At 49.2% G+C, this 26,341-nt stretch overlaps 6 protein-coding genes across 6 annotated transcripts; 3 read left to right on the forward strand and 3 right to left on the reverse strand.

The window, feature by feature from the left end:
• Positions 1–5,555: 5,555 nt before the first annotated feature.
• GIQ15_00018 (acetamidase/formamidase family protein) lies at positions 5,556–6,548 on the forward strand (the record flags this gene model as incomplete). The annotated part of the gene is made up of 1 exon (XM_033547435.1): positions 5,556–6,548. The coding sequence occupies one exon, from the start codon at positions 5,556–5,558 to the stop codon at positions 6,546–6,548; it is 993 nt and encodes a 330-aa protein (XP_033408386.1).
• A 1,184-nt stretch (positions 6,549–7,732) lies between these two features.
• On the reverse strand, positions 7,733–9,642 carry GIQ15_00019 (uncharacterized protein; the record flags this gene model as incomplete). The annotated part of the gene is made up of 6 exons (XM_033547436.1): positions 7,733–8,496; positions 8,555–8,959; positions 9,028–9,110; positions 9,172–9,285; positions 9,362–9,432; positions 9,517–9,642. The coding sequence occupies 6 exons, from the start codon at positions 9,640–9,642 to the stop codon at positions 7,733–7,735; spliced, it is 1,563 nt and encodes a 520-aa protein (XP_033408387.1).
• Positions 9,643–14,075: 4,433 nt separating this feature from the next.
• GIQ15_00020 (uncharacterized protein) lies at positions 14,076–17,242 on the forward strand (the record flags this gene model as incomplete). The annotated part of the gene is made up of 7 exons (XM_033547437.1): positions 14,076–14,240; positions 14,314–14,418; positions 14,487–14,711; positions 14,781–14,923; positions 14,982–15,288; positions 16,206–16,847; positions 16,910–17,242. The coding sequence occupies 7 exons, from the start codon at positions 14,076–14,078 to the stop codon at positions 17,240–17,242; spliced, it is 1,920 nt and encodes a 639-aa protein (XP_033408388.1).
• Positions 17,243–17,365: 123 nt separating this feature from the next.
• GIQ15_00021 (uncharacterized protein) lies at positions 17,366–18,736 on the reverse strand (the record flags this gene model as incomplete). The annotated part of the gene is made up of 1 exon (XM_033547438.1): positions 17,366–18,736. The coding sequence occupies one exon, from the start codon at positions 18,734–18,736 to the stop codon at positions 17,366–17,368; it is 1,371 nt and encodes a 456-aa protein (XP_033408389.1).
• A 296-nt stretch (positions 18,737–19,032) lies between these two features.
• GIQ15_00022 (WD repeat-containing protein) lies at positions 19,033–20,771 on the forward strand (the record flags this gene model as incomplete). The annotated part of the gene is made up of 3 exons (XM_033547439.1): positions 19,033–19,573; positions 19,730–20,456; positions 20,549–20,771. 3 exons carry the CDS (start codon positions 19,033–19,035, stop codon positions 20,769–20,771), a joined length of 1,491 nt encoding a protein of 496 aa, XP_033408390.1.
• Positions 20,772–21,420: 649 nt separating this feature from the next.
• Positions 21,421–25,205, reverse strand: GIQ15_00023 (DNA methyltransferase Dim-2; the record flags this gene model as incomplete). The annotated part of the gene is made up of 2 exons (XM_033547440.1): positions 21,421–24,721; positions 24,898–25,205. The coding sequence occupies 2 exons, from the start codon at positions 25,203–25,205 to the stop codon at positions 21,421–21,423; spliced, it is 3,609 nt and encodes a 1,202-aa protein (XP_033408391.1).
• Between the last annotated feature and the right edge of the window lie 1,136 nt (positions 25,206–26,341).

The following is a 26,341-nucleotide window of genomic DNA, read 5'->3' on the forward strand; positions in this document are numbered from 1 at the left end:
AGCGAAGATATACACTTGGTCATATAAACCCTTCTGCCTAAATCCGAAATTGCAAGGCATGAGCCTCTGGTAGATCACCGACAATACATACTCCGTACTGTTGCACAGCTCGCCAATTTCTTGGTGGTAGGGAAACCGCATAATGGGTTGCATGTCTGCCTTTTAAGATGGCAGACCGGGAACCGGACAAGAATCCAATTGGAAGAGCGGGATATGATTATTCTCGCAGCCCAGGAAGCGTGGTTGAACAAACACCAATCCTAGTCTGTCCCAGTCCTCCATTTCATTCCTAGCTTCGCAACGGGCGCACACACACAAGGCCCCTGCCTCGCAGCAAAGCTGATCTCCACACATAGACTCTCGGTTAATGCATCTAATGCATTCTCCCCATCTTGCTAACCTCTTATCAAAGTTCCTCGCCGGATTTTCCTTGTCGGTTCTTACAGGCCACGCGCATATTGCTCGAAAGGGTCATCGATATCCACCAATAGCAAGCCCGTGTAGCCCGTTTCTTGACACCCAGGCGATGCTCGTGTGGCAGGATCCCTCCCAATTCTGCGTATTTGAAGGGCCTCCCATGTCAGTCAGTGGAGATCTATTTCATTCTAGGATCTGATTATTTCTTGCCTTGCCCCCGGACCAATAGAGGCGTGTCCACCTGCCATAAATCTAGAACTTGTGCTGCCCGTCATCCTTCCATCCCTCCACGCACACGCTAAACATGGAAGTTTAGAAATTTTCAGCTTTGCGAATACCTGTGCCGCCCCATATACTATGGCTGTGACATACGTAAAAACTAATGTGAACGCCTAGTTCGACGTCAAAGATTCTATTGGAGGCTGTTTCATGACTACCAAGCTGGGGACGATCTTGGCAGGTTAAATATACAGACCGTCCCTCGTAAGACTCGCCTCAGCTGGAGGACAAGTCTGTCCCCGCCTCATTCTTCAACTTCCCTCTTCCTGCTTCTTTTCATGTGTATACTCTGCAGTGCGAACAGGATACATTGACCGCTCCGGAGTCCTATCCTACGAATTCACAAGGAATTACCTCTCGATAACTTTCAGTTCCGACTATTCGCCTACCTCGAGTTCCGAGATTAGCTCTGGCTGTAATGTGATAATGTGATAATTCCCACTACATACGATATCCGAGAAAGCGCGTGGCATACGAAAGGTCAACGGGCAAACCCTCTCCTTCGTCGTCTATGGTGGTCTGATAACCAGGTTTCTAATTCCCGTCGAGATAGTCCTCACAAGCGACGATACCACGCATTCCATCCTCGCCAACGAAACAAAATATCTCCATGGGAACAGGAGCGGGCTCTCCTTGGACCCGTCATATCATTCACCACTGGATTTTCGCGGTTTTAATGAGTTCGCAACAGCAGCCTATCTACCTCTAGTCGAGCCTAGTACCCACGATGGATTGTCGATCCGTGTCCTTTCGTTTTCACTCTGCAAGCGCTATGCACGACGCAATAGTGCTCACAGGGTTTCGAAAACGGGATGGTTCTCCATTTCTATGCGAAGTGTACGGGGCACTCCGTACACCGCCGTCGATAAGGGCTGAAGACCGGGTTTGAACGACGAGCACGCTCCGTATTAGGATATATAATTCACGTCAGCCCTACACCGTACACCCACCATACACCGGGCAGGGTTTTATATATCAACGATAACCTCTACATAGGGATTTATGAGACCTCGGCTGTTACCGTATACAACCGACTGTCGGCTTCTTTTTTATAGTAGCCCTGGCCTTAATACCAGCACCTTCTCGTGGTTATATGGGATAAACACAGGCGTCCTGTCGAACTCTAAAGCAGTCATCATTTTAACTGACCCACACAGCTCATAATTATACGGTGTCGACACTGGAACATGTTCTCATCAGTCGTCAGCTCATCGTGGCGCCAGCTACCGGAGCAGAGGTTTCTCTCTTCCGCTGACTGTAAAGTTCCAGTCGTGGTTGATGCGCCGATCTCCATCCTGGCTTCCGTCTGGTGAATCGGAGTGATTAACCTCCTAGCGCCCGAGAGCTGCATTTCCGCCTATCGCTAGTGCTTATCACTAATGAGATTTATTGAAAACTAGCAGTGCTTTTCGTGCATGAATGCACGTCGATTATGGAGACCGAAACCGATCCTTCGACGGATGGCCGTATAGATATCTGCCCCGAACTATGCACGGAGTCCGCCGTCCATTTGCCTAACTCGAGCTTCACGGGCCAAGAAAGTCTGTTTGCTGTGCCATGCTCCCGCCTCTGGGGTTACCCGTGAAGGTTTGAAGCAGTTGCACTTTGGATGGAGTCGACGTTTGCAATCCATTTTTATATTCATCGAGCACCGGTAAACCCTCTCTCCATAGATACCACCGCCTGCATCCCTCTCCCTCCCTGCAGACTCGAGGATGACACCAGAAGCCACCGAGAAGCGTATTCGACCAGGGATGAGCGTCGATTTTAGTTTCGGGAGATATGCACACACTAAGGTGCCTTTCCCGCGCCCCTTTTTCTTTTTTCTCCACCATTTTCCCAGGCCGGGCATCCTTATTTGATGAAGCCAGACTCGCAGAGCCCACTCAGCTTGTTCAGTCTGCAGGGAAGACGGGATATAGCGAGGTTTTTAGCCCATTATCCCTCTTGGGATGTTCTATCACATCCATAGGCAACACAGACGAGAGCACGCACTTTCGCCAGGCCTGGCCAGTACTGTGCATTAGACTCCGTAGGATAGGCGTGTTTAGTGTAGAATTAGCGACGAGTCGTGGTTGTACGTATATCAGTCCAGTGTCGAGATATATATGCCTTTCCTAACCGTGTATATTCAACTTTCCTGCAATTAAAGCCTCCGTGCGGGGTACAGCTGCGTGTAGGCTATCAATAGCAAGGAGACTGCATGTATATAACGCTGCTCGTGGGTTAGCAGAATATCTCAGAATATCAGAATAATACCTTGACTACCGTACTCCGTACAAGAGACTAGAAACGGATCAGAATTCAAGTCCACTTCAAAGAAATGTTGATAGCCTCACAGCCTCTTTCCTATTTATTTCACGGGCCATGTTATAAGCTAGGGGATATCCTCGAGTAGGACTTTGAGCGCCGTTCGCCCGGGTAGGTGGCCCAAAATGTGGTCAAACGGTTTATTCATACAATAGGGCAACGCCAGGCGTGTTTCTAGGAGCCAACAGGAAGTTCTCAAAGAGATGGAGTCTAGCTTATCCAGCAATCTTGCAGAATACGATTTCTCCTAGGGCGACTCTTTGTCGACGTTGTCTAGGACTACGTTGTACGATACTTCGACGTGATAGAACGGACATAGAAGAAGACTGCCAGCATATACCCTGATTCAATACTCCGTACCTTGGTCGCACCTTGATGCCTCTCGAGTCGCTGACGTCAAATGAAACCTGCCATGATATATACCCCTGCCGGACAGAAGTCATCTGGCCATATAATCCGGTGACAACATTCGAATGCACGAGGGGTCGACCTTTGGAACACCTTCTCGGAGTGCAACAGCTGAAACATATCTTGGGCTTCGATATATCGAGTGCTGCTCAGCGAGTTTTGATAACGAGTGAAATCTGCTACAGAATAAGAACTATTTTGTTTGTGTCTTTACTATCGTGACATCTTCCGCCTCGGGCCAAACGACATCCCTTGCCGGACAACGCGATAAAGGCCCCAATCTCATCACAACAGCTGTTCACTTGCCTTCTCTTTGGCTCCGGTGATACTAGACAGTTGGGGAACTTGTCTATAACCACGAAGAGACCGCCGCGTCGTGCCATGGAAGAGGCTGACGGCCGCAGCCATAACCGATGAAACGCCAATCCAAGTGAGATTTGAACCACGAGCGGATACAGACATCGCACATTACTCTGTACACACGGCCTTACTCCGTGCACGAGTCTTCGGACGGCTGAACGGGCCCTGGAGTTTCCCGCGGAATATGATGCTGGCACAACAGATGTCCACCGAATACGACCCCCATAGCAAGACAACCCTTCGGAGTTGAACTGCTGAAGAACACAGCCGCCAGAGTGAAAGTCTGACAGGGCCGCTTCGTCCATGGATATCACACGTGTATCCTCGACCCGAATATCAACGGGGATGGCATGGCCTTTGGACCAAAATATGCTTAAAGTGGTGGAGCATATACGTTCCAACGCCTGCTCCTCAGCCTCGATCTGGGCGATACTATAGGTCCAAAGCAGGAATTCACCTATGCATATATATATACATACGGAGTATATATGTGTGCGAGAGGTGCATGCATATATGTGCGTATTCCTGAAGTGCCAGATGTCCTGGAACGACACCCGAGTGGCTGGTGGATGTCGGCTCAACGGTCCCACCCCGGATGGTTAAGAGATGCAGTTCAGTCTGCAGACCGGCTCCGGGATGCGGGATGACCTCGATCGTAAGCTAAATTTGGCGCTTCGATCAGGAGCAGTCGACGGGATACTTATGAAACAGACGGGCGGCCCTTCCCTCGCAACCTTTCGACCTGCCGAGAGGATGTCTACCGAGGCGAGGGAGAGCTATCAGGCTAACTGCGGGCGAGGGGATGACGAACGAAGATGTGAAACGAGCATCGCTGCAACACTGCAACGCTACAACGCTGCATATAGATCTGTAAGGGTAAAATCCCGTCACTCGGCATAGGGCGACTATCAGAAAAAGAAACGAAAGGGAAGCAGGAAAGCTTGGACCTAGCCCTTTTTTTCTCTCGCCCGATCGCTTGATCAAGCAGCCCGTTTCTGCGGGCTGTATCGGCATGCCTGGGAGAGCCTGGGAGAAGGGAATATATAGAACCAGGACGACCAGCCCCCCCCCGCGGAGCGGCTATAGCAAATCGATATTATTTCCCCAGACAGCGGCACAGAAACAGCCACAGTTCTTGCAGATCACGCCGAAGCCTATCCCACGAACAGGCCAACTGGAGCTGTATATGCTATGGTAACCTGGTATAGAACGAACCGCCATGCCCTTGATGTATACTCCGTACACATCTCGGATAGCGACTCCGACCACTCACGCGGTGACCGGGAACGACCAGGTGAAGCGAGCAGCGCCGCGCCGTGGCTTGCTATATGCTTTGCAGGCCAGTTATTAATCTCCTTCCTCTCGCGACTGGCGGTCTTGATGCTGTGGTCTTTTCGGTGGAGGGAGAACTCCACATGCGACTGCGTTAGCCCAAACCGACCTTCCTCTTCGGGCAGTCCACCGGTTCCCACCTCGCCCATTCGCCTTTTGCTCTCGATCCTCGCTGCGTCTTACGATTTCTACGGCCGTCCTGGAGTGCCGGGTAAGGATGGGCTGCATTGGAGGCTCTGATACGGCCTCTTATACGGCCTCTTATACGGACCCTCCCCCGTCGTCTGCTTCCCTCCCTCCCTCTTCTTCTCCTTCTCTCTTTCCTTACCTCGTGAGACGATATATACGGAGTGCTCGGGCCTGGATGAAGAGCAACGACTCGGGTAGACACAGTACCGCCGACGTTACGCAGATACACGTCAGAGGGGAAGGATAGTCGGCATCTCACCATGGGCCAACCCACCAAGACGATACACGTCCACCGCCATCAGCAGCACCTGAAATGGTCGCGCGATATCCCTCCCGTCCTTACGATCGAGTCTGGAGAGACGGTCACCTTCGATGCCCTGGACGGCAGCAATGGCATGATAACGAAAGAGTCGACTGCCGACGCAATCATGGAATTCGACGTCGAGAAGGCGGATCCGGGGTTCGGACCCATCTACATCAACGGTGCAGAGCCTGGGGACGTCCTCAAGGTCGATATCTTGGACCTCCAGCTTGGTGACTGGGCGTGGACCGCTATAGTCCCCGGATTTGGACTTTTGGCCGACGATTTCCCGGAGGCAAAGCTCAAGATATGGCATATCGACCCAACCTTGCCCTACGTCAAGTTCAAAGAAGGTGTACACATCCGCAAGGCACCGTTCCTGGGCATCATGGGAGTTGCACCCGGCGTCAAAGGCGAGTTCTCTACCATCCCACCGCTGGAGACTGGTGGGAATATGGACTGTCGATACCTCACCGCCGGCTCCTCGTTGTACCTGCCCATCCGCACCCGGGGTGCCCTCTTCAGCTGCGGTGACGGCCATACCGCACAGGGCGACGGCGAAGTATGCGGGACTGCCATCGAGACTACTTTGACAGCCTCACTACGCCTGACGGTCTGCAAGAACCAGCCTTGGGTTACGGCTCCGCAATTCCAGACTCCTCCGCTCAAACAGGCACTGTCTGCGTCAGATATCAACTCGGATAAGGGCGAATACGCTACCATGGGCATCGACTCCGACCTCCTAGAGGCAACCCGAAAGGCAACCCGTAGCATGATCGAATGGCTTACATGCACCAAGAATCTAACGCGAGAGGAGGCGTACATGCTTACCAGTGTGGCAGGCTGCTTGAAAATGGTTGAAGTCGTGGACATGCCCAACTATGGAATCGTGATGACGATGCCACTCAGCATATTCGTGACGCCAGGTCAGCCAAACGGAGTAGCCCACTAATTCATGCATTTATTTGAGCGTTATGAACGTTAACTGGTAGTTTTTTTTTTCTCCTTCTGCAATCTTATGGATCATGTCACTCCCCACTCCGTTTCCCGTTTTCCCCCCATGTTCGTCTCCTTGTTCTCTGAATAAACTCCCATACCCTATCCACAATGCATAACATAATGAATATACCCCTAAAGCATGGATCTATAGCCCCCATGTCAAATAATTACGCCCACATATTTCCATCCCCCGGTCCCGCCGGGCTGGAATACCCACAGCTCGGATGCTAAACGGAGTTAACCGATGCCCCGTTGGGCCCCCTGTTTTCTCTCAGCGTTTCTTCCCATAAATGCCCGTCTGGGAGACATTCCCTACCAATATATGCGTATGAGATCGGCCTAGAGCGATCGAGAGGCAGCACCCGCATGTGTATGACAACATTGATGAAATCGATCGAGGAGCCCGGCGTTTCAAGGCCAGATACTTTTTGTCCGAACTGGGCATTCAATGACGTACAGATGATAAGCCTCCGGCGACTCAGGTCAACAGTTATTCGCTTTATCTTCCCTGCTTCTCCTGTTCCCTGGAAAGGACAACGCATAGAGCGCATTGATACAGCTGAAGGCTGTCAGGTTTGATATTGAACGTCTATGGAGTATACGGAGACGGAGAATGCCAACGACCTGCCTAAATAAGAAGGTAGTTAGCCTGGAATACTCTGCTGGATGTATAGAGATAAGCAACATCGACCGGATGGTATAGAACGAAGTGGAGCTACCCGTGTTGGAAGTAAATAGTGCTACGCTAGGGGGACGGATGCTCGTATAGAGTAACCAGACTTAAAAACCGGAGGAATAGCACCGTCAACGTGGGAAACGGAACCAATGGTAGGTGTTTTGGGTATAAATAGACAATATATAGCTAATTGGAAACGCTACCCTGCGTGCCTTTTGCCTATCCCGCCATTATGGTTTGATCTATATATAGGGGTATGAGAAGTGGATAAAAAGATCGAACAGGCAGACTGAAGACATAAACACCTTGGAAATTTGTTCATAATTCGAATACATGGTGGGGAATAAAATCAAAGGAATAAAGAATTAAAGTATACTCCATAAATAGCCAGAGAATAGAGATGGCATGTGCAAAATATAGACAAAACAAAAACGCTTTTTCTGGGTAATGGGCGAGATGGTTTACTGCATTTTGCGGATATATGCAACTGGACCTTCGTACACCTTTCTTCCGTGCATGAGGTACTGAACGATGGCAAAGATAATGACGCCTCCCCAGACGAGGGAAGACCAGTTCATGGTCTCGAGGGTAACCATGCGGCTTCCTGGGAAGAAAGTGAAGACAAAGCCAAAAGTGAGGTAGGCGGCGGAAAATACGTTGAGACCCATGCCCCAGCTGCCCAAGCTGAATCGTCGTGCGGGCAATGGTTCAGCGCTCATTCGGCGGTAGATGAAGCAAACAATGCTCAGCACGTAGGATGCGTAGAGGGACCCGACTGTGAGAGAGGCAATGGCGTTGAAAGCGGCTGTAGAGCCAATGTTGATCAGTGAGAGAAGGATGGTGACCAAAGTAGTGGCAAGGACAGCGTTGACGGGGATCTTGGATTTTGGGTTAACGTTGGCAAAGAAGTCGGAGAAAGGAAGAGCATTGTCACGAGCGAAGGCAAAGGTTTGGCGAGAGCAAGTGGCGAGAATACTGATGGCACTGCACACTTCAAGGACTAGGATAATGCACGCCAGGCCGGTGGTTGCAGCCTTGGATCCAGTAGCGGTGTAATATGCTGAGAGAAAGGAGAAACCGGTTGGGGGAGTAAGGATGGAATCGTTCACAGGGCCCATGGTGAAAAGGAAGGTGATCAGCATCAGGAAACCGAGACTGCCGTTGATGATGGCCGTGAAGACCATGCACCAGGGGACAACTTTGGATGCATCCTTAATCTCCTCGGCTGTAAGAGAATTAGCATCTCATCTAGAGGTAGGGAGGGTTCAAATTTGATGACATACCAATATGGGTAGCTCCATCAGGACCCAAGAAGGAGAAGATGGGAGTAATCTGGCCTACAATGACGGCAAGACCAACGGAGGACCAGCCACCAAAGTTGGTGAACTCGGTGAACACTTCTTTTGAGGGCGACTTGTCTCCCATAACCCAAAGAGTGATCATGGTAGCAAAGAAGCCGAAAATATGGAGGATAAGAATCAATCCCTCCAAGCTAGGTAGGTGACCAGCTGCGTAAGTGTTGACAAACGTAGCAATCAACGCAATGGCAAAAGTGAGGAGGGTTCCGTGCCATCTTTCATTGTGATACGCTTCACCGTAGTTCAAAGCTAGGAAGCCCTGGATGAGAGTACCGCAAAGGAAGCAGATACTGGCGAACCCGCCCTGCCAGCCTAGGACAGAGAGCCAGCCTATGCAAATAGGGTCGTCAGCTTTATCCTTAATATACGAATATATACGGGACTGGAGTGTATGCTACCTGTGATATAACTCAAGAATTTCTGATATTTAGGACTCGCGAATTCGGAGACCCAATGATACTGGCCACCAGATGTTGGAGAGCTGCAATTCCATGGCCATTAGCTAGAGATTCCTGGCCAGAGGGGGTATATATACCACTTACATCGAAGCAATCTCAGCCATTGAAATGACGGAGCAGAAGAAGCCAACAAATGTGGCGATGTACATGTACACCATACCAGCTTTGCCGCCGTTCACCAGTGCAAGAGTCGATGTGCTGTAGCCCGGATGTTTAGCCCATATCCAATAGCAGTCGCATTCTATCCAACGACAAGGGTGTATAATCAACGTACAGCAAGATCGATTCCCATGTTGCCATCAGAGTACAGGTGAAACCGAGCGTAGATAGGAAGCGGAAGTTTCTCTGCAGAAATAACCTGGTCAGCATGAATTGTCCATTTTATTCTGTGCCTCAAGCGTAAAAAGGAAGAAGAAGAGGTGAACTCACGTTGAATTGCTGAGGTTTTCCCAATCGGGACATGTCCTTCTGGTCGTTGTTGAAGGCATCGTCGGCGGAGTTGAAGCTCACGTCCAAGTCGCCTTTGCCGGTCTCAACGACATCTGGGCTGAACATCTTGTGCCTCCTTCTGTATCTTTATGTTATTATCCTCTTATCGGCCTTTTGACTCCGGCGTCTTCGTCAATCTGAGGTGGTCGAGGTGGTCGAGGTGGAGGGGGGGGGAGAGACGAGCACAAACGAGCGTGACGGCGAAGAGCGAGCCTGGAGAAGGCGTAAGATCAATAAGTCCTGACTTCTGAGCTCTCGTCCTCCGTCTAACTGGTAGCAGATGATATGGGAGCGGCGGCGGGAGATATATATGGACGAACGACTCCGTGAAGCCAGCGACTTTCTCTCTGGACTAGCCTGTTTGGAGAAGGTCGCATACCACGCCAGGTAGATATATACAAGGAGTCCCGCCGGCGGAAGAAATGCGCGATAGCGAGTAGAAGCTCCCGCTGCCGGGAGTGAGAGCGAGAGCGACAGGCCTGCGGCGTCTTGGTGGAGGCGTCCCCTTGACCAGTCCGGCTTCAAGTTCGCTCGTACTCCATATGCCATGCAAGCCATGGGGCAATTCGACACCTGCCTCTTGCAGCCTAGCACCGAGCTGGCTGCGTCTATTGCCTTTTGGTGGGATCAGATATATCTACGGAGTAGCTACGGAGTATATCGCGGGCTTCGTGGTGGGATGCTCAGAATGGCGCCGTATAGCTACCGCGGGCCGCATGGCTACATCAACGCTGGTCTGTGGACGACATATAATATTTAACTCCCGCTTGGTCCGGATGTGCTCAAGTGGATTTCACCCGCTAACTAAACATATAGCTACTGCCCAAGGCTGTGAGTGCTTCGTTGCACATACGGAGTACATTGCACGGCAGCACATATTGCCTGTGGGCGGAATACCCTTGCTGGGACCATGATGAGATGCGGCGAAATTAAACAAAGACATCAATATCGACATGCAGAAACAATGCGTAACGCATCTGACTTGGCTTGCAGTCACCATGCATCTATCTGTGCAGGCTCGATGCATCGGGTGTAAGGGTCGAATGTGGACATCCGACATGCATCTTGCCCACAGGATTGGATACAAGCAAGTGCGTATGGGCCATGGGGGATCTTCTGGATGCCTTCGAATGCATAAGATCAAACTCCAAAAGTGATTTTTCTTTTTTCCCTTTCGCTAACCACTTAACCAACTACCTTAAACTCCTTCCATAGAACGATTTCGAAGTGGTGGGAACTTGCCTGCCAATTGAAGTCATTCGAAGTCATGACCTAACAAATATATCGCCACGTCCACTCCCAAATGCCAGCATCAGAAAATCCATGCTAGGTGCATGGGGCAACTAGTTAAACAGCAGGCATATCCTTGACACCCTCCAAGGCATCCCTGGCTCGGGGTACTCCGGGTAAGGACCGTAATAAATGCGCAAAGGACGGCTTTTGATATGAGGGTCTGTTTCTACCCCCTGCACATACTGTTTTGGGCGGCCCTTTGTTCCGGGACTCTGGGACAACAGGGAATTTCGTCTGCGTGAGGGGTTGCATCAGATTTGTTTGAGCGGCAGGGGTGATGTCTTGAGATCTTCGCCGTGAAGCAACGTTACATTCGTTCGCTGTTAACTACGGAGCTGTCGATTGAAATGGAGGCCTCGAGAGGAGAAGCTGAGGGAGGAGGCCATTATGGAGCACATATCAAAAGTGACACCGACCCGCTCATGCATTGCATTGTTGCTTGTTCTAAGGACAAACACGCAACTCAAGCACAAGCAACGTCTTGGCCACGAGGAAAGTGGCCCCATTCAGATTTTGAAGATGACGAGGTCGGAGGATAAATCTCGTAAACGATCGTGATAGCATCAAACGCCATGTGCAGGTGGGGAGCCGTGGATACATATAAGAGCAAGGCATACTCCGTACAACATGGTGGGATCCAAAGTTGCCGTGATATATACGCCCTTTCTCATAACAACCAGATCCTATCGTCTTTATACGGAGTCTGGATGGAATAACTTCGTCTCCGAGCTTTGTTCCCACAGAAGCTTTAACAGCATCAAGCTTATAATCGATAGTCGCCTCGTTAGATCGACGGAACGAGAAGCCGTTCTCCACAGGGTGGATAGCGGCACTCCGGCCCTAGAATTATATGGATATTCTACTCCGTAGATGTCTAAGCATCTATGCGAGTGTTCACAATTTCTTGCGGTCGAGGTGACTTTGCATGGCAAATACGGAGCACACGATGTCTTTTTTAGCGAACTATCCATCCTTGCCGTGGAAGCCCTTACTTCCCTGTCTACTGGCTCTTGTCATCCAACAACTAGCCTAGCAGGGTTGCCGAGAGTCCCTTCGTCTCCTTAATAGGCCGCCACCTCTTGTCGTTGACCGCTCCAGCACACGATAGGCCAGCTGGCCAGCCTCGCTCCCATGTCACCAGCAACACCGGGTTGACGAGGGGTTATCGACGGACCTGGAAACCCCGGCATGCATTTGTGCGTGATGTGCAGTCCAGGGGCAGGCGATCGGGGTTCGTTTCCCCTGCGAGGAGCCACGTTGTGAGGTGGGATAGACGCGTTCAGAACATCAGCTCCCTTATATCAATTGCCGAACTCGCATCGCAATATGATGCCTTTGAACATCAACACGATTACATTGGCGTTGTTGCAGGGCGTAGCTCCACGCAGGGTAAGCTCAGGTCCATTGCAGCAAGCCGAACTTAGGGGTAGCTAACTTTTCTGGCAAGGCGCTCTGCAAGAATAGGTCTCCAGTTCTGTTGGCTGTGCTGTAACTAAGCTCATCCACCCGCAGATGGATCAATCAGACTTCAGGCTTCTTTGGTGATTTACGTATTCCCCCCTCCCCCTTTTTTCTGTTTTGCTGAGTACCGCTTTGTTAGCTTCAACGCCAGCCGCATCGGAGACTAATGCAGTGGCTCGTTTATTATTCCTTTTTGCTAATATACGGAGTATAGCGTGGACAATAATAACTAACTGCTGACGTGCCATGATTCTAGAGCTCAAGAATTTCATTGTCGCCCTGGCTAGACGGTTAGCGTGCAGCTGTCATACTGGAGCCTGGTCGATTTAAGAATCCAACCTTTGATGTCTAGATCAGCTCCACTAGTCTGTTTAATGGACACATATTGACCATGATTGGCCAAATCAAGGAGCTCCTCCAGTGTGACAAATGTGAAGTACGCACAAGATGTTGTAAATCCCTTTTTTCGGGACGCATCGAAAGAACGTGATTCGCTCGAGGTGTGATAAATCGACATCGCACACAGGGAACAAGATGGCGAATTCAACCCGACAGATAGCCTAGTTATTCCCCGGCATCGGCTGGTAGATGGTGATATGCAGGGAATATGCATGCAGCGTACGTGCGTAGGAGACCAGTGACGCTCTTGTGGCCAAAATCATATGGTTGTACTTACGCAGCATCGCATTTCGAGTCCAAAAGGGTATGTGCCACCGACCCGACTGAGTGTTCGCACGCATATACCCCCCGTCGGGTACTCCGTAGAGATGACAGGCACCGGAGCATCCGTCTGTTCACCGAGTCCCTTTTCCAGTACTAATGAAAAGCAAAAAACCGAATTGTTATCAGAACTGAGATGGGTAAAATCAAAACTACAATGGAGCGCTCTAACATGCTAGCCTCTTGGACACCTGGTTCATCCTCGTATCAGGTTGTGCGCACGCTATAACCGCTGCCCACTATACGCTTTAGCCTACTCCATACGGAGTTCGGATGCTCCGTACATCTCGGCGGAAAGCGTTATGGGCGATCAAACAGTCAAGTCTACCGTCCATACCTCAGCTCTGTGACTTCAAGAAAGGTCTCAAACTGATAGTAGAGCACCGGGAGTCCATAAGGTCTGTAGAGGTGCTATTTGTATAGATAGGAACTCCGTACTCGGGCTTGCCTTGACGCATGCCAAGCGGAGGGATCTATAATTAAGTAACATCCCGGTCAATCGACAACATGTACCGCTGACACGCAAACACCCGTGGATGCTACTTTGGATCCGCCGTTTCGCTTCTTCGGCTCCGTTTTTTCAAGTCGGTCGATACTAAGTAGCATAAGCGTAGAGGCAGCGTCCCCTGCTCCCTGCCGTTGCTATTGGCGCTCGCTCCCCTCCACTGGCACCAGGCCATTCGTGTTTTTGCCCTTCTCGCAGACACACCTTAACAGCGTTGTCCCCGCCGTACAAAAGTCAATAGGACACTTAGTTCTCATCAGCGCCATCACATACATACTCAGGCTTGTTTCCGGTAAATTGTTATCCACTTTCGATCGCCCTTGGTTCGGTGGGAGAAGAAGGGAAAAATGTTATGTATATACATACAATCACTTTAATCCATCTCCCAGTCTTGTCGGTCAATCGAATATTGACCTGAGCATCCGATCCTGAAGAAACACCGATCCGCAGAGGTCTGCGAGCGAGTCCGGCCTATTGATAACTGTTTGATAGAGGTCGTTCGCCTTGACGCTGCGATACGATGACCGGATATCGTGTTACCGACGACGAAAATGGGCCGTTGGTTGTTATATCGTCGGGGATCATGATGACCTACATGATCTTATGTTATCTGGTTAGGTTGTTCATGAGACTCACAATCAACGGTCCGTTTGGCAAGGACGATTGGGCTTTGACATGTGGATCAGTGAGTTTGCGCCTGGTTTTCTCTTTTCGCATAATCTGGGAAGAGCCTTTGATTGACGAGTGCGCAATTATAGGTCATTGCTATAGTACAGACCGGTCTGAAGATTTCAGAAGCATATTCCGGTCTTGGGAGACGGAGACATCGCGTTTCCCCGGGGGATATAGAGCGGGTTGAAAAGGTATGCGCATAGAAAACGAAAAGTAGTATGACGAGGACAATAGGGCTAATCGTTTCTGCCAATTTTAGTTGGCATATGCCGGCGATATCTTCTATCTTGTTGCACTCGGATTTTCACGAGTCAGCACCTTCTTCCTTATTGCTCGCCTTACTCGACAAAAGAATCATCTTCGTGCTGCAAATTTGGGTGCCGTGGGATCGCTGGTTATCAGTATCACGTCGGTCTTTCTCATCTGCATGCGCTGCGATCTCTCCATGCCATGGGATCTCATCACCTCGGGCTGCTCTCAAATGGTATGCGCCATCCACCATATCCAACGCTTCACCATATGCGCTAGGATGCTAATTCAAGCTTCTTCCTAGTACTCGCGATGGTATACCGTCGAGACCTTGGGCATCCTTGTTGAATTGTATGCGGCCTGGGTTCCCATATACCTCGTCTGGAGCCTACAAATGCATTTGCAGTCAAAACTCGTTGTTCTCTTTGCGTTCTCCTTCCGCCTTCCGTGAGTCCAGGATATGGTATTCCCCTAAACCCTTATCTCAGCTGCTAACCCAAAGTAGTGTCCTGGTAGCGGCGGGAACGCGATTATACTACCTGCGTCAGCAACAAATGCAGGAAGATTTCCTCTTCTATGGCGCCGCTGCCTCGGTGTGTCTCGAGGTGGAGCTCCACTACGGGTTGATGGCAGCCACGATACCATGCCTGAAACCGTTCGTAAAGCTGTTCAACACTGGATGGTTCGATACTAGAGCTATACAAAGCACTAGTGGAGGAGAGCAGTATGCTCTTTCAAATCTGACGCCCGCGCGAATAACCGTCACGGCAGACGACAAAGTCTTCAAAAAACAATGGAATGACCGACGACATGTGCGGCACCAAAGTTCGGGCTCTCCATCTTCTGCGGGATCTGACAGGATGATTATACGTCAGACCACTGCATGGGACGTTTCTTATGATACCAATGACAGGGCCGTATAATTTCTGGCCCGTTTCTCCTGTTTTATCCTTCAATTCACGATATCTCTCATTTCCCTAATTGGTGGACTGGTTTCCCTCGGTAATGATATGCAAGGGCGCAACGGCGGTCCGGGGGGCTTTTTCTTTATATATATATATCCGTTTTTCTCCTTCATTTCTTCTTGCGCTATCTCAAATCTTTAGCGTCGGAGGCTGCTTGGTCTAGTTTGAATAGAGGTCAAAGGATAGCGCCACAAGAACACCGAGAGGACTTTAAAATTGCAAAGTCTATTTTTCTGCTTTGGGGCTGCTAAAAGGCGGATGTTCGCAAGGAATTGTGTTTCCAGTGCTGGCTTTTGGATTCGGTTTATATGGGTGCGTCCTGAAAGCCATGTAATATATATTGTATATTTTGAATATACCCCTTGATGTCCCCTGGTTGGTTTATACCGCTGTGAAATCTCGAGAGCATAGAATAGTCATGATAGATGAAAAGCAATAGATAACGATTCAAAATGATGTCGCTGTCGTGGTATGTGTACTTGTCGAGGAGGACGCGGCAATGGAGAGTGGTTGATATCACGTGATAAAACACTTCGTCGATTATCATTTTGACCAGCGCCCTTGTATGTATTTATGCGCGAGCAAGGAGGGATTGCGCACGTCAACCGTTTATCAATTACCAAGAGCCTCTGAAGCTTCGTTAACCTTTCCTCCAGCTCCCCGGCAACGAGCTGTGCGTCGCATTTACACTTCACAATCGTTGCCTGGCGTGGTGGCCGTTGTCTGCCACCTTGTCCAAGCCCGAGTCTACTCACCCACCATAGTACGATAACAAGCAGGAAAAGAAGACGTACGCCTTTCTTGGTTACTCAAAGAAGGAGAAAATGCTTGCGAGGTCTTTACTTCGGTGCCAGTCGCCTCAGGCGGCGGCGTTCGCAGTCTCAACCAAACGGTTAGCTGTTCCGAGCATCAGCTGCACTCGATCTTATATCTCTCTACCCAGCTCGAAGCACAATTCCAGCCACCTCTCCCAGAATTATTCTCAGCAGCAACCACATATCCGCTGTCGAAATCGTTCCCTACTACGTCGCCACGGGAGATCGTACCACCCGAGCACCTCCAACCTCTCATCCTCGGAGAGCCAGTTCTCCCCAGAACAGATATCAATACTCTCACTCGCACTATCGAATCACGTCCCCAAGCTTGGATTCACGACTGAAGCCGTTGTCCTAGCGGCGCAGGATGCTGGTCATCCCGAAGTCTCTTTACAACTGTTTCCTCGTGGAGGGGAAATTGAACTTATCATTTATTGGTTATCGACTAGACGGGCTATGTTGAAGGAGAAGGTCGAGAGCGGAGAGATGTTTGAAAAAGATGGAGAGAAATTAAGCGTTGATCAGAAAGTAAAGAGACTGGTCGTGGAGAGATTGAAGATGAATACTGGTATAATTCAGCACTGGCAAGATGTAAGCTCGTTCTCCCTGGCATCACTTCCACTTATACTTCTACTGACTGGTTTATGTCAAAGGCCCTGGCGGTAATGTCGTTACCTACCAATATTGCCGCATCTCTTCACGAATTATATGAGCTCTCGTCCGATATCCTTTATCTCGCAGGTGATCGCTCCGTAGACTCATCGTGGTACTCAAAGAGACTATCTGTGTCGACTGTATATGCCACTGCCGAGATTACCATGACCGAGGATAACTCTGACGGATTTGCATCGACAGAGGAGTTTGTCGAAAGACGATTTGGTGACACGGACGCTATTACAGGAACTATAGGTGACGCGAAAACATACCTGGGCTTCCTTGGTGGGAGCCTTGTTGCGGCCGGACGGAGCTTGGGGATGAAGATATAAGGGACAACTCAATTTAAGTACGACCTTTCACTTGGTGGGTATCACAGATATAGTATTCTATGTAGGATAATTAGCGAGATATATGTATTAACAAGCGGGCGGCCATGGCGTTTCTAAGCGGAGTTAACTGAGCTCTCTATTATCCCCGTACACCCATTCTTGGTGTTTGTTACTCCATATCTTCTGTGCCTTCTCTTCGAGCTCCTTGACATCTCGAATCTGTGCATCCATTCCCTTTGCCCAACTGGTAAGTTCTCGGTAGGATTTTTGAATAACGGGTGAATCCCACCATGTACCACTGTTGCTAGTGCCACCACCGGCTCTCCTGCTTCTAATTTTAATATTGCTCCCTCTGGCCCTTCCGTCGGCATATCTCGCTTTGGATATCTCTCGTGCCCCACGTTGACGGATTTTCTCAACCAGCTCGAGGGTTCTCTTATCAAAGTCAACGCCATTCTCCTCCATTTCTTTCAGCAGAGCCACAATAAAGGGTAGATCGTTGTAGACTCGCCAGCGGAAATCAATCAATTCGTGGAAGAGTTCTTTTGATGATCCCACGATGAAGGACGCTCGCCCATGGGATCGGATGCTTTCAAATAACCGGGTTGTGATAGGGGACATTGGGAACTTATTTTGAAGAAGTCGTAGGGCGTGGAGGAGAGTGGCAGGATATACATGTCCAACAACGATGACAGCAGGGACATCTGGATGGATATCCATCTGCTTGCAGCGGGCATTGTTGCCCTTGTCCAGGCCGGCAGAGACATCGTCATCCTCAAACATATCCGTGGACGACTTTACCGCCGGACGGACGGGTAGCGCATCGTCCAAATCCGCTTGCTTCAGCATTGGAAATATCATCTCCTCGCATATTTTCCAAATTCCCAGATCACCTCTCCCGTCCGCCACAGCATCGTCGATCTCTTTGCAGATTCTTCGGGTCTCCTTTTGTGCTACTGCAAATGCAGCGACAGAAAGATCGACGCCAGCGAACTTCGTCTCGTGAGGTGATGACGGGTCAATGTTGGTGAACTGAAAGTTGCGCAGTTTATCGTTTACGCTTCTTGTCCCGGCTCGGAAAAGGTCGAGTGGCTGCTGGGTTTTCACTCGATACTTTGGATTGCTAATTTGACTCATTGTATCCATGACTGAGCTGAAGATATTCGTTATCTCTTGACTTTCTTGGCTGGAAGGATTGTCCTTTGGTTGTGTATTGCCATCGCCTTTCATTGCAGTGCAGCCCGTCCCCTTTGAACTTTGAATAGTAGAACCGGTTATGGGAGCTCCTGGCCTCCTAATCAGCTGTCTGAGGCTCGACTCGTACTCATCCTGGCTGAAGCTCGAATAGGGGCATCTCTTTGGGTAGCTCGCGGGCTGTCGTGTCTGCTGCAGCTGCGGCCGTTGAACTGGCGTCGTCAGGGTCCGCGTCAGGTAGAGGAAAGGTAGATGCGTCGATTCACGCCAGAATGCGGCCAGTCCGCAAGAGTTAGACATCCTTTAGGCCCGGGCTACCGTCCAACTGGCGGCGAGTCGAAGTTGTAAGCGTTCCTTGTTGTCTCGAGCAAAAATATAAATATATATATAAAAAAAAAAGCCCAAGGGAAACTTTGGGGAAGTTCTAGAAACCACGTGACCACGCGCCTTTCTTGCTTAATTGAAGTTCGCGTTTTCTTTGCAAGGACAAAAAGATTTAACGAGACAACGACCGTTTCCTCGCCCTGCGCTCCAAATGCTGCGTCTCTGATACCATTTATAACACCGGAAGGGACGCCTATCGTTGCGGGAAAATCATGTCGCCCATAAAGTCTGAGCCAGCCACGGAGATGTCCGACTTTGAGAAGCAGCGCGCGGCCAATATTGCGGAGCGCGATGCGCTTCTAAAGAAAATCAGCCTGGAGGCTCAGTCGGCAGGTCTCTTATCCAAGACACCGGCATCGAAAGGTACGCGATCGGATAAGAAAAAAGCACCACCGAAGAGAGTGAAGCGCGAAAGGGAAGAGGCTCCAGCTCCGCGCCGGTCTTCTGCTCGACTCGCCGGTTTAACTGCTGATAGCGAGATTGCGAAACGCAAGGCAGACGATGCCTACGAAGCGGAGAAAATGCAGATGGAAGCGAAAAAGAGACGTGTAGCCGGGGACTTGCGGATGGATGAAATTGGCGTAAAGGGGAAGTGGGAATATTCAACCTTGGGTTCTCTTGTTACAAGCGGGCCAGCGAAGTATGAGAGGACATTTGGCGAAGAAGATATCAAGAAGACAGCCGATAAGGATCTGAAAGCTATGAGAGAGAAGATGAGCGGATTGAATCTCTGGGATGCCTGGGAACCAAATAGTGCGTTTTGCCCTAAACATCTCATTGTACGGAGTGCAGACAAAATTATATCTATATATATACTAACTTCACTTCCTCAAGGGATTAAAATCACCCCTGAACGAATATATACCATGTTATTCCACCCCACTGAATCCAAACCGTTAATATTTGCAGGGGACAAGGTCGGGAATCTGGGCATTCTTGATGCATCGCAAGGAGCCCCTGAGAACGATGACGACGAGGAGGATCCGGTTATTACAACAATTAAACCACACAGCCGATCAATCGCCTCTATGCATGTACATTCTTCTAGCCCGTCAAAACTATACACTGCCAGCCATGACAGCTCGATCCGACAGCTAGACTTGGAAAAGTCTTTGGCTACCGAAGCTTATGTGTCTGATGGGACGGGCCTATCCGCTATCGACATGGCCCCTGACGACCCCCATACTCTTTATTTCGCAACATTGAACGGTGTTTTTGGTCGCTACGATACTCGTACGAATGGAACTAACGCGAATGGCGCCAGTACGGATGCCACAAGCTACATTGCAGATGAATGGCAACTTGCCGACAACAAGATCGGCGGTTTTACCATCTGCCCAACCAAGCCGCAGTATATTGCGACTGCGTCCCTAGACCGAACTATGAAAGTTTGGGATCTGAGGCAGCTGTCTAAGAAAACTCCCATTGCTGTGGCAGAGCATGTAAGCCCATTATCGGTATCCCATGCCGCGTTCAACAGTGCTGGCCAAATTGCAACCTCTTCATACGACAACACCCTCAAAATACACAACTTTGGCGCCTTGGACCTGAAACCTCGAAAACATACCGAGCCTCTGGAAATTGCACCTGATGTAGTGATTAACCATAATTGTCAGACAGGGAGATGGGTTACAATGTACGTTGTGTTATTCCTTTCCTATTACATTTTGCTACTGATACATTCCGCAAACTTATGCCATCAACATACCTTTCTAATAAGTCATCTAGTCTCCGACCACAATGGCAACCTGCCCCTCAATCGTCAATCCAGCGTTTCTGCATAGGTAATATGAATCGCTTTGTGGATGTATATACCTCCAAGGGCGAGCAGTTGGCTCAACTAGGGGGTGATGGTCTGATAACTGCCGTTCCAGCAGCTGCGGTCTTCCATCCTACTCAGGACTGGGTTGCAGGAGGTACGGCAAGCGCTAAGGTGTGTTTATGGATGTGATATATAAGTAATATGCAAAATCTTTCTTCTTGGCCGATTGATGTATACTACCGAATGTTTTTATCATACATCTCATTCTTGTCATGCTTAAACCTCGGGAGGTTTCGGATGCATTTTTTGTCAACGACCAAGTTATCACTCGCATCATCGCAATTTTTCTAGCCCCGTCGGTTATTTTTATATCAAGACTTCGCTCCTTTTTTCCACAAAAGATTAGAGGTAGTATTAACCCGTTGAATATTATGCAGATATGTACACGTTAGATCTCTTCGTAAATACCAACTCTTAAATACATGAACTGACGTCCAACCCGGTAGCCTAGGACTCTTCAAAGCGTAGAACGCGCCCAAAGACCAAAATGGGTGACGGCGAATTTCTACCCCTTTTGCTAATCACAACTGGAGAGTTTGTCGTTTGGCAGGCCAATCTCTGAACCATATATAACGCTCTTATGACGCTAATCGAGTCGTAATAGGCATAGGACTTTCTGATGTCTAGACCTCCAGTCTTCCAACTAGTCACAAGTCACAGTGTCCATTGTCGACCTATCACCTCCTTCCATCTCCTACCCGCACATAGTATCGACACTGACTGATAGATAATGATGCTTGTAGCTCAGCAATAGTGGCATGAACTTAGCTAGGCTGAACTAGCTGCGTAATACCTTTCTTCGTTTCGCGGATCTATCCACTATGGTGGATGGTACGGATACTTCGACGACGAGGCTGTTCAGCCGTCTCCCCGGCGTACAAGCACTTGTTGGAGTAGTGGATGATGAAGACGAGTTTATAGCCTCCCCTGACCTGGCAATGTTCGTAGCTGAATTTCCATTCTGATTGCGAATGCATGCCTCCCGGACCGAAAGGCCTAAAGCAAGGGCGACTTGCCTGGCCACGCTATTCCCAACAATCTTCCATTGCTGAGCAGCAGTTCCAATGAGGACCTCAGAGTCCGGAAACCCTTGTGCACGTCTTACTTCCTGGACTGTTATCACACGGTCTTCCTGCCAGTGCACCCAACGCCCTGTAAATTTGCAATAGGGGCAAGCTACAGTTGTAACCGTTGGAAACAACTTGCTAGGGTCAACTCGGGTCCAGGCTTTAGAGCCAGGGGTTTGCAGGCGGGCGGAGTGATCGGCGCAATTAATCCATCCTCGTGCTATAGCTCCTACCAGACCTTGAGCTGGGGGCGCTTTAGGGATACTTTCTAGAACCGTTTGTCTGGCCTTGGACTCAATTCGGGAAGGGCGATGATCAGGCCATGGTATAGACATTATACGTGCGGTATTAATCTTAGGTAGGTCCTTTGTGGCCTCACCGGCAGATATAAAGTCAAAAACGGGGGTACCCCAACGTCTCTCTCCAAAAGTAAGACCATTTGGAGCGTTCCCCAGAGCTCGTCCTCGAGTTCCCTCGGGGTGGGAATGGGTGAGGTGAGGGTGATCTGGGATATGAAGCCCTGGGGCTGCGATAACAATAAAAAGCCTAGATCTGCTCTGCGGTGCGCCAAAGCTCCACGCATCTAAGCTAAAAACTCGAGCCTGGTATCCCATACCGACAAAGGCACAGAGAAGTTGAGATAGAGGGTTTTGTTTATGTGATTTGCTTGCCATAAGCGTAACGTTTTCTAGTATCGCATATTGGGGTCGATATAAGTCAATGTAACTTGCAACAGACGTGATCATAGATGAATTGCGCATCGACTCTTCACTCTGTCTGTTGGCATTGGCAGAGGAGTAACCTTGGCAAGGGCTCCCACCGGATATAAAGTCTACCTCTCCTAGCTGAGCAATATACTCACTCTCCTTTCCAGTAATAGCCTGGAAGAGATAGTCATTGACAGAGCCGCAAAATAGCTTTAGATCCTCGCCGTTAGGGTGATTAGCCCTATATGTCAACATCTGTGGAAGCCCCCATTCTACTGCCCACTTGCTTTGGATGGCAGTTCCTTCTTCGAGGCCTCGATCAAGGGTCCCGCCTCCACTGAAAAGATTCAAAGCCTTCAGCTTAGGGAGCGATGTTGATTGATCAAAGCCCTGTTTAAATCCAGGAGGGGGTTTCATAGGGACCAGGTTATCGCCATCCTTGCAGAAGAGGATATAAAAGGCATCACCAGCCCCATCCCTATTATAGGGACAAGGGATGGTTTTTCCTTCAGCGAAAAAACGAATGTGGCAGTGTCTCTGGATGCAATTTATGGGAACTGTGCGCATGTTGTCGTTGCTGTAGACCAATTCATTGGGGCGACAGTTTTTCTCTCTGAGGTCTCGGCCACGACGCAGGAACACCCGTAGCGTAACCTCATCGAACCTTAGGGTGATAATCTCAGCTGGCTCAACTGTGTTTGAGAACTCTGCAAGTACGGTATCACCGATTTTAAACTGATGGGTGGGCTTCGTTGGAAGTCGGCAGTGACACATAAAGTCACTATCAACCAAGGTCGTGAAAGTTTCGTCTTTTGTTCGGTAAGTTTGTCGGACGAAAAAGCTATCTTGATTTTCGGGAAAGGCAAAGAAGTCTATAGAAATCTTTTTAACCACGGCATGGACCGGGATTCTCTGTTCATGGCAGTTACAATGGTCACTTAAGAAAAGCTCATTGTCGTATGGATAGGTCATATTGGTGCACACAGTATCAGTCGGGCGATATAACCAAATCAACTGCAGGCTGCCATGTTTGGTAAACCCTTGGACGAGTGCATACCACAGTTCTTCTTCGCCTTTCCAAACAGACAGGCTGTCCTTTTTAACAGCGACAACGTCTCCAACAAGGATATCCCCAGTTTCACTTGTCTTCCTTTTACGGCCGGATGCGGTCTGCCGCTTGACCATCTGCTTATGCTGCCTCTCGATTTCAGGTGCTAATTCCACGCGTTGAAGATGATTAGACCAAGGCATATCCTTGAAACATTCGTAGACAAATGGCGTGACCACAGTGTTTGTTATCACTTTAGGCTGTTCTGTAATAATAGGGGTCTGCGAGAGCCCAATTTCGTCCCAGAGTTTATGACGACTGAAGGCATCGGCGTCGACAGTGAAAGATTGGCCTCGCAGAAACTTCCCATGGGCATTGATAGCGTGTCTGAAATCTCGAGAACCATATTCACGTAACCACGACGTAAATGTCGGGTCATCCTTATGACAGCCAACTAGCCAGTCGTAGAAATTATCTTTAAACTGGTTCAAGGTGACATTTTCATGCCCGTCGGCGTGCAGGTAGTCAACGAAGTGTTTAGCAAAGTCGGCCAACCAGACAAAAAAGTGGTGGTATGGTTCATACACTGACGATGGCTTCCCTAGTCGATACCATATCTTTCCTTGGTTTTTGCAGTGGGTCGACTGGATCCAGATATCCGTTCCCACGGTATGCAAATCTGGATCCTCATATCCACCTAGGGATACGAGGCTGAACGAAATCTGCTGCAGGTATAATGGATCAACATTCGATTGCGCATTTTGTTCAGATCTAAGTATCCCGTCGAAGAAAAACACCGCCCCGCCCTCTTTATTGGCAACATCATTCAGTGGCACCATCCCAGGCCGTCGTTCTCCCCCAACCTCTCGGCTGTAGATTGTGAAATCATCAAGAGTAAAGCTGACAAAGTCTGAGCCGTCGAAGTCCTGGAGAGTACATTCTGGGTCTTGGAGTAACAGAGTGCTGAGAGCATGTCGTTCTTTGGAGATTTTATATGGAGGCAGCGCACCCTCGTACGCCGATAAAGGGCTAATGAGGGGTGGGCAGACTACCCCCACCAACTGCTGTTCTTTCTTAGCATGTAACTTGGACTGAGATTTTTCTGCATCCAAAAGTTCTTTGTTCACGGAGGACTCTTCGGTGGTAGGGTCCAGTTCGTCTTCCGAGAATATTGATGGGACGCCGGTTGACGGCGACGCCATACCGTTGCCGTGAAGTGTCGACAAGGGCAGAACTCCGTTGCGCAGGGAGCTCGCTCTATTTCAGCAGCAGGGAGCTCCGAATACAGAATCAAAACACTTTTCAAGAGGAGGAAACGGGCTCAAAATGCATAGTATCTTCAAATCATAAGTCAGCTGAGGAGCTTGAATTATCTGTTATAAAGCAGGATCTTTGGAGAAGGGGAAGCATCGGCCCGTATATTTCTAACGTACCGATGGCGCCTATCTTCTATCGAGGATGTATATAGTCTTGTTTGCTGCTTGTGAGAATAGGAGGTAGGAGTTAAGGGCGTTGCAGGTGGGATTGGTCGTAGCTGAGCACGGCTCAATTGAAGAGGAGGAAGACCTCTGAGCGACAGCTTCAGCGAGGGACCCAAAATCTGCCAGAGAGACGCCTCGACTTGAACGTCGAGCGTCTTCGTCGTCTCGAAGCTGAAAATGTTCGAGTCGCGTCGCGTAAGAGACGGGACATCACGTGATGGATATAGATATCTGGACTTCGAGGACGAAGAGTTAAACATGAATAAAGAACTATAGATTGATAGATGATTTGGCCTTATTCTGGCCAAAATGGCCGCTCCTACCAGCCTGCATGGATATAGCATAAATAAAACTGTGGAATTCCGCGTCTCATCACTCGAGAGTCTCCAAACGTGTGTTATATGCATCATCGTTTCGAGCTCTAACGAAGGAAAAGTGAGAGAGAAGGCACGAGCCTTAGGTGAGAGATGCAAACAGATAACTTCCTAGATGATGATACCTATCTTGCCACTGACGAGGTCTCACTCTTCACTCGAGTTGTGTGCCAGCCAGCTTTTCTCTGTTTTCCTATAAAAAGCCCCTTCCATGAGACGAGACGAAAACACGGAGGAGCAAGGCAAGCTACTGCTAGCACAGGAGCTGGTGAAGGCGAGAATCACAAAAACTAAATCTATCTGCATAATGGACGAGTAAAATAGAATAGCATGAATAAAGACACGAATGAGGAAACCACCAGGTTTTTTCAAAAGAATTAATCTTACATAGGTCAGCAGGGGAAGTGATAGATAGATAGAGAGAGAGAGAGAGAGAAAGTAGGAGATGGAGACGAACATGGAGAAGAAGAAAAGGAAGGAGAAGGAGATGAAAAATCGAGAAATTCGTCAAATGATGATGATTTGAGTCGTCAAGTAAAGGCCTGCCTCCCTTCCCCCTAGTTCCCTCACCCATTGGGTATATCCAACACCATGAGAAATGCACCACGTTATCCAAAAATCCCCCCCATCATCATCACCCACCACCGCACACACGGATGTTGAGAAAGCTGAGGTATATTTGTATTGTTATTTGTTGTACTTCCTCCTTCTTCCCATGCTGGTTAGCGCTCACATCTGCCTAAGTAGATGGACAGCCAACCCCGTACCCGCTCCCCTGGAATTTCTCTCGCAATATAAAAATGCGTAAGATGATGAATATATAAAAAAAGATAAAAAAAAATATAGGATGAAGAGGGAGAAGAAGACACAAAGCGTAGGGGATAGAATGATATGAGTGAGGTCTCCGTTGTCATGACCCAAACCCAAATGCAAGAACGATAAAAAAAAGGCTTCAACCAAAAAAAAAAAAAAAAAACCTCTGATAAAAAGCGCTGGGAATTTGCAAAATAAAAGATAAGGTA

Source organism: Arthroderma uncinatum (assembly GCF_011692745.1).
Source record: "Arthroderma uncinatum strain CBS 119779 chromosome Unknown scaffold1, whole genome shotgun sequence".
In the NCBI taxonomy this organism is placed as follows: Eukaryota; Fungi; Ascomycota; class Eurotiomycetes; order Onygenales; family Arthrodermataceae; genus Arthroderma; species Arthroderma uncinatum.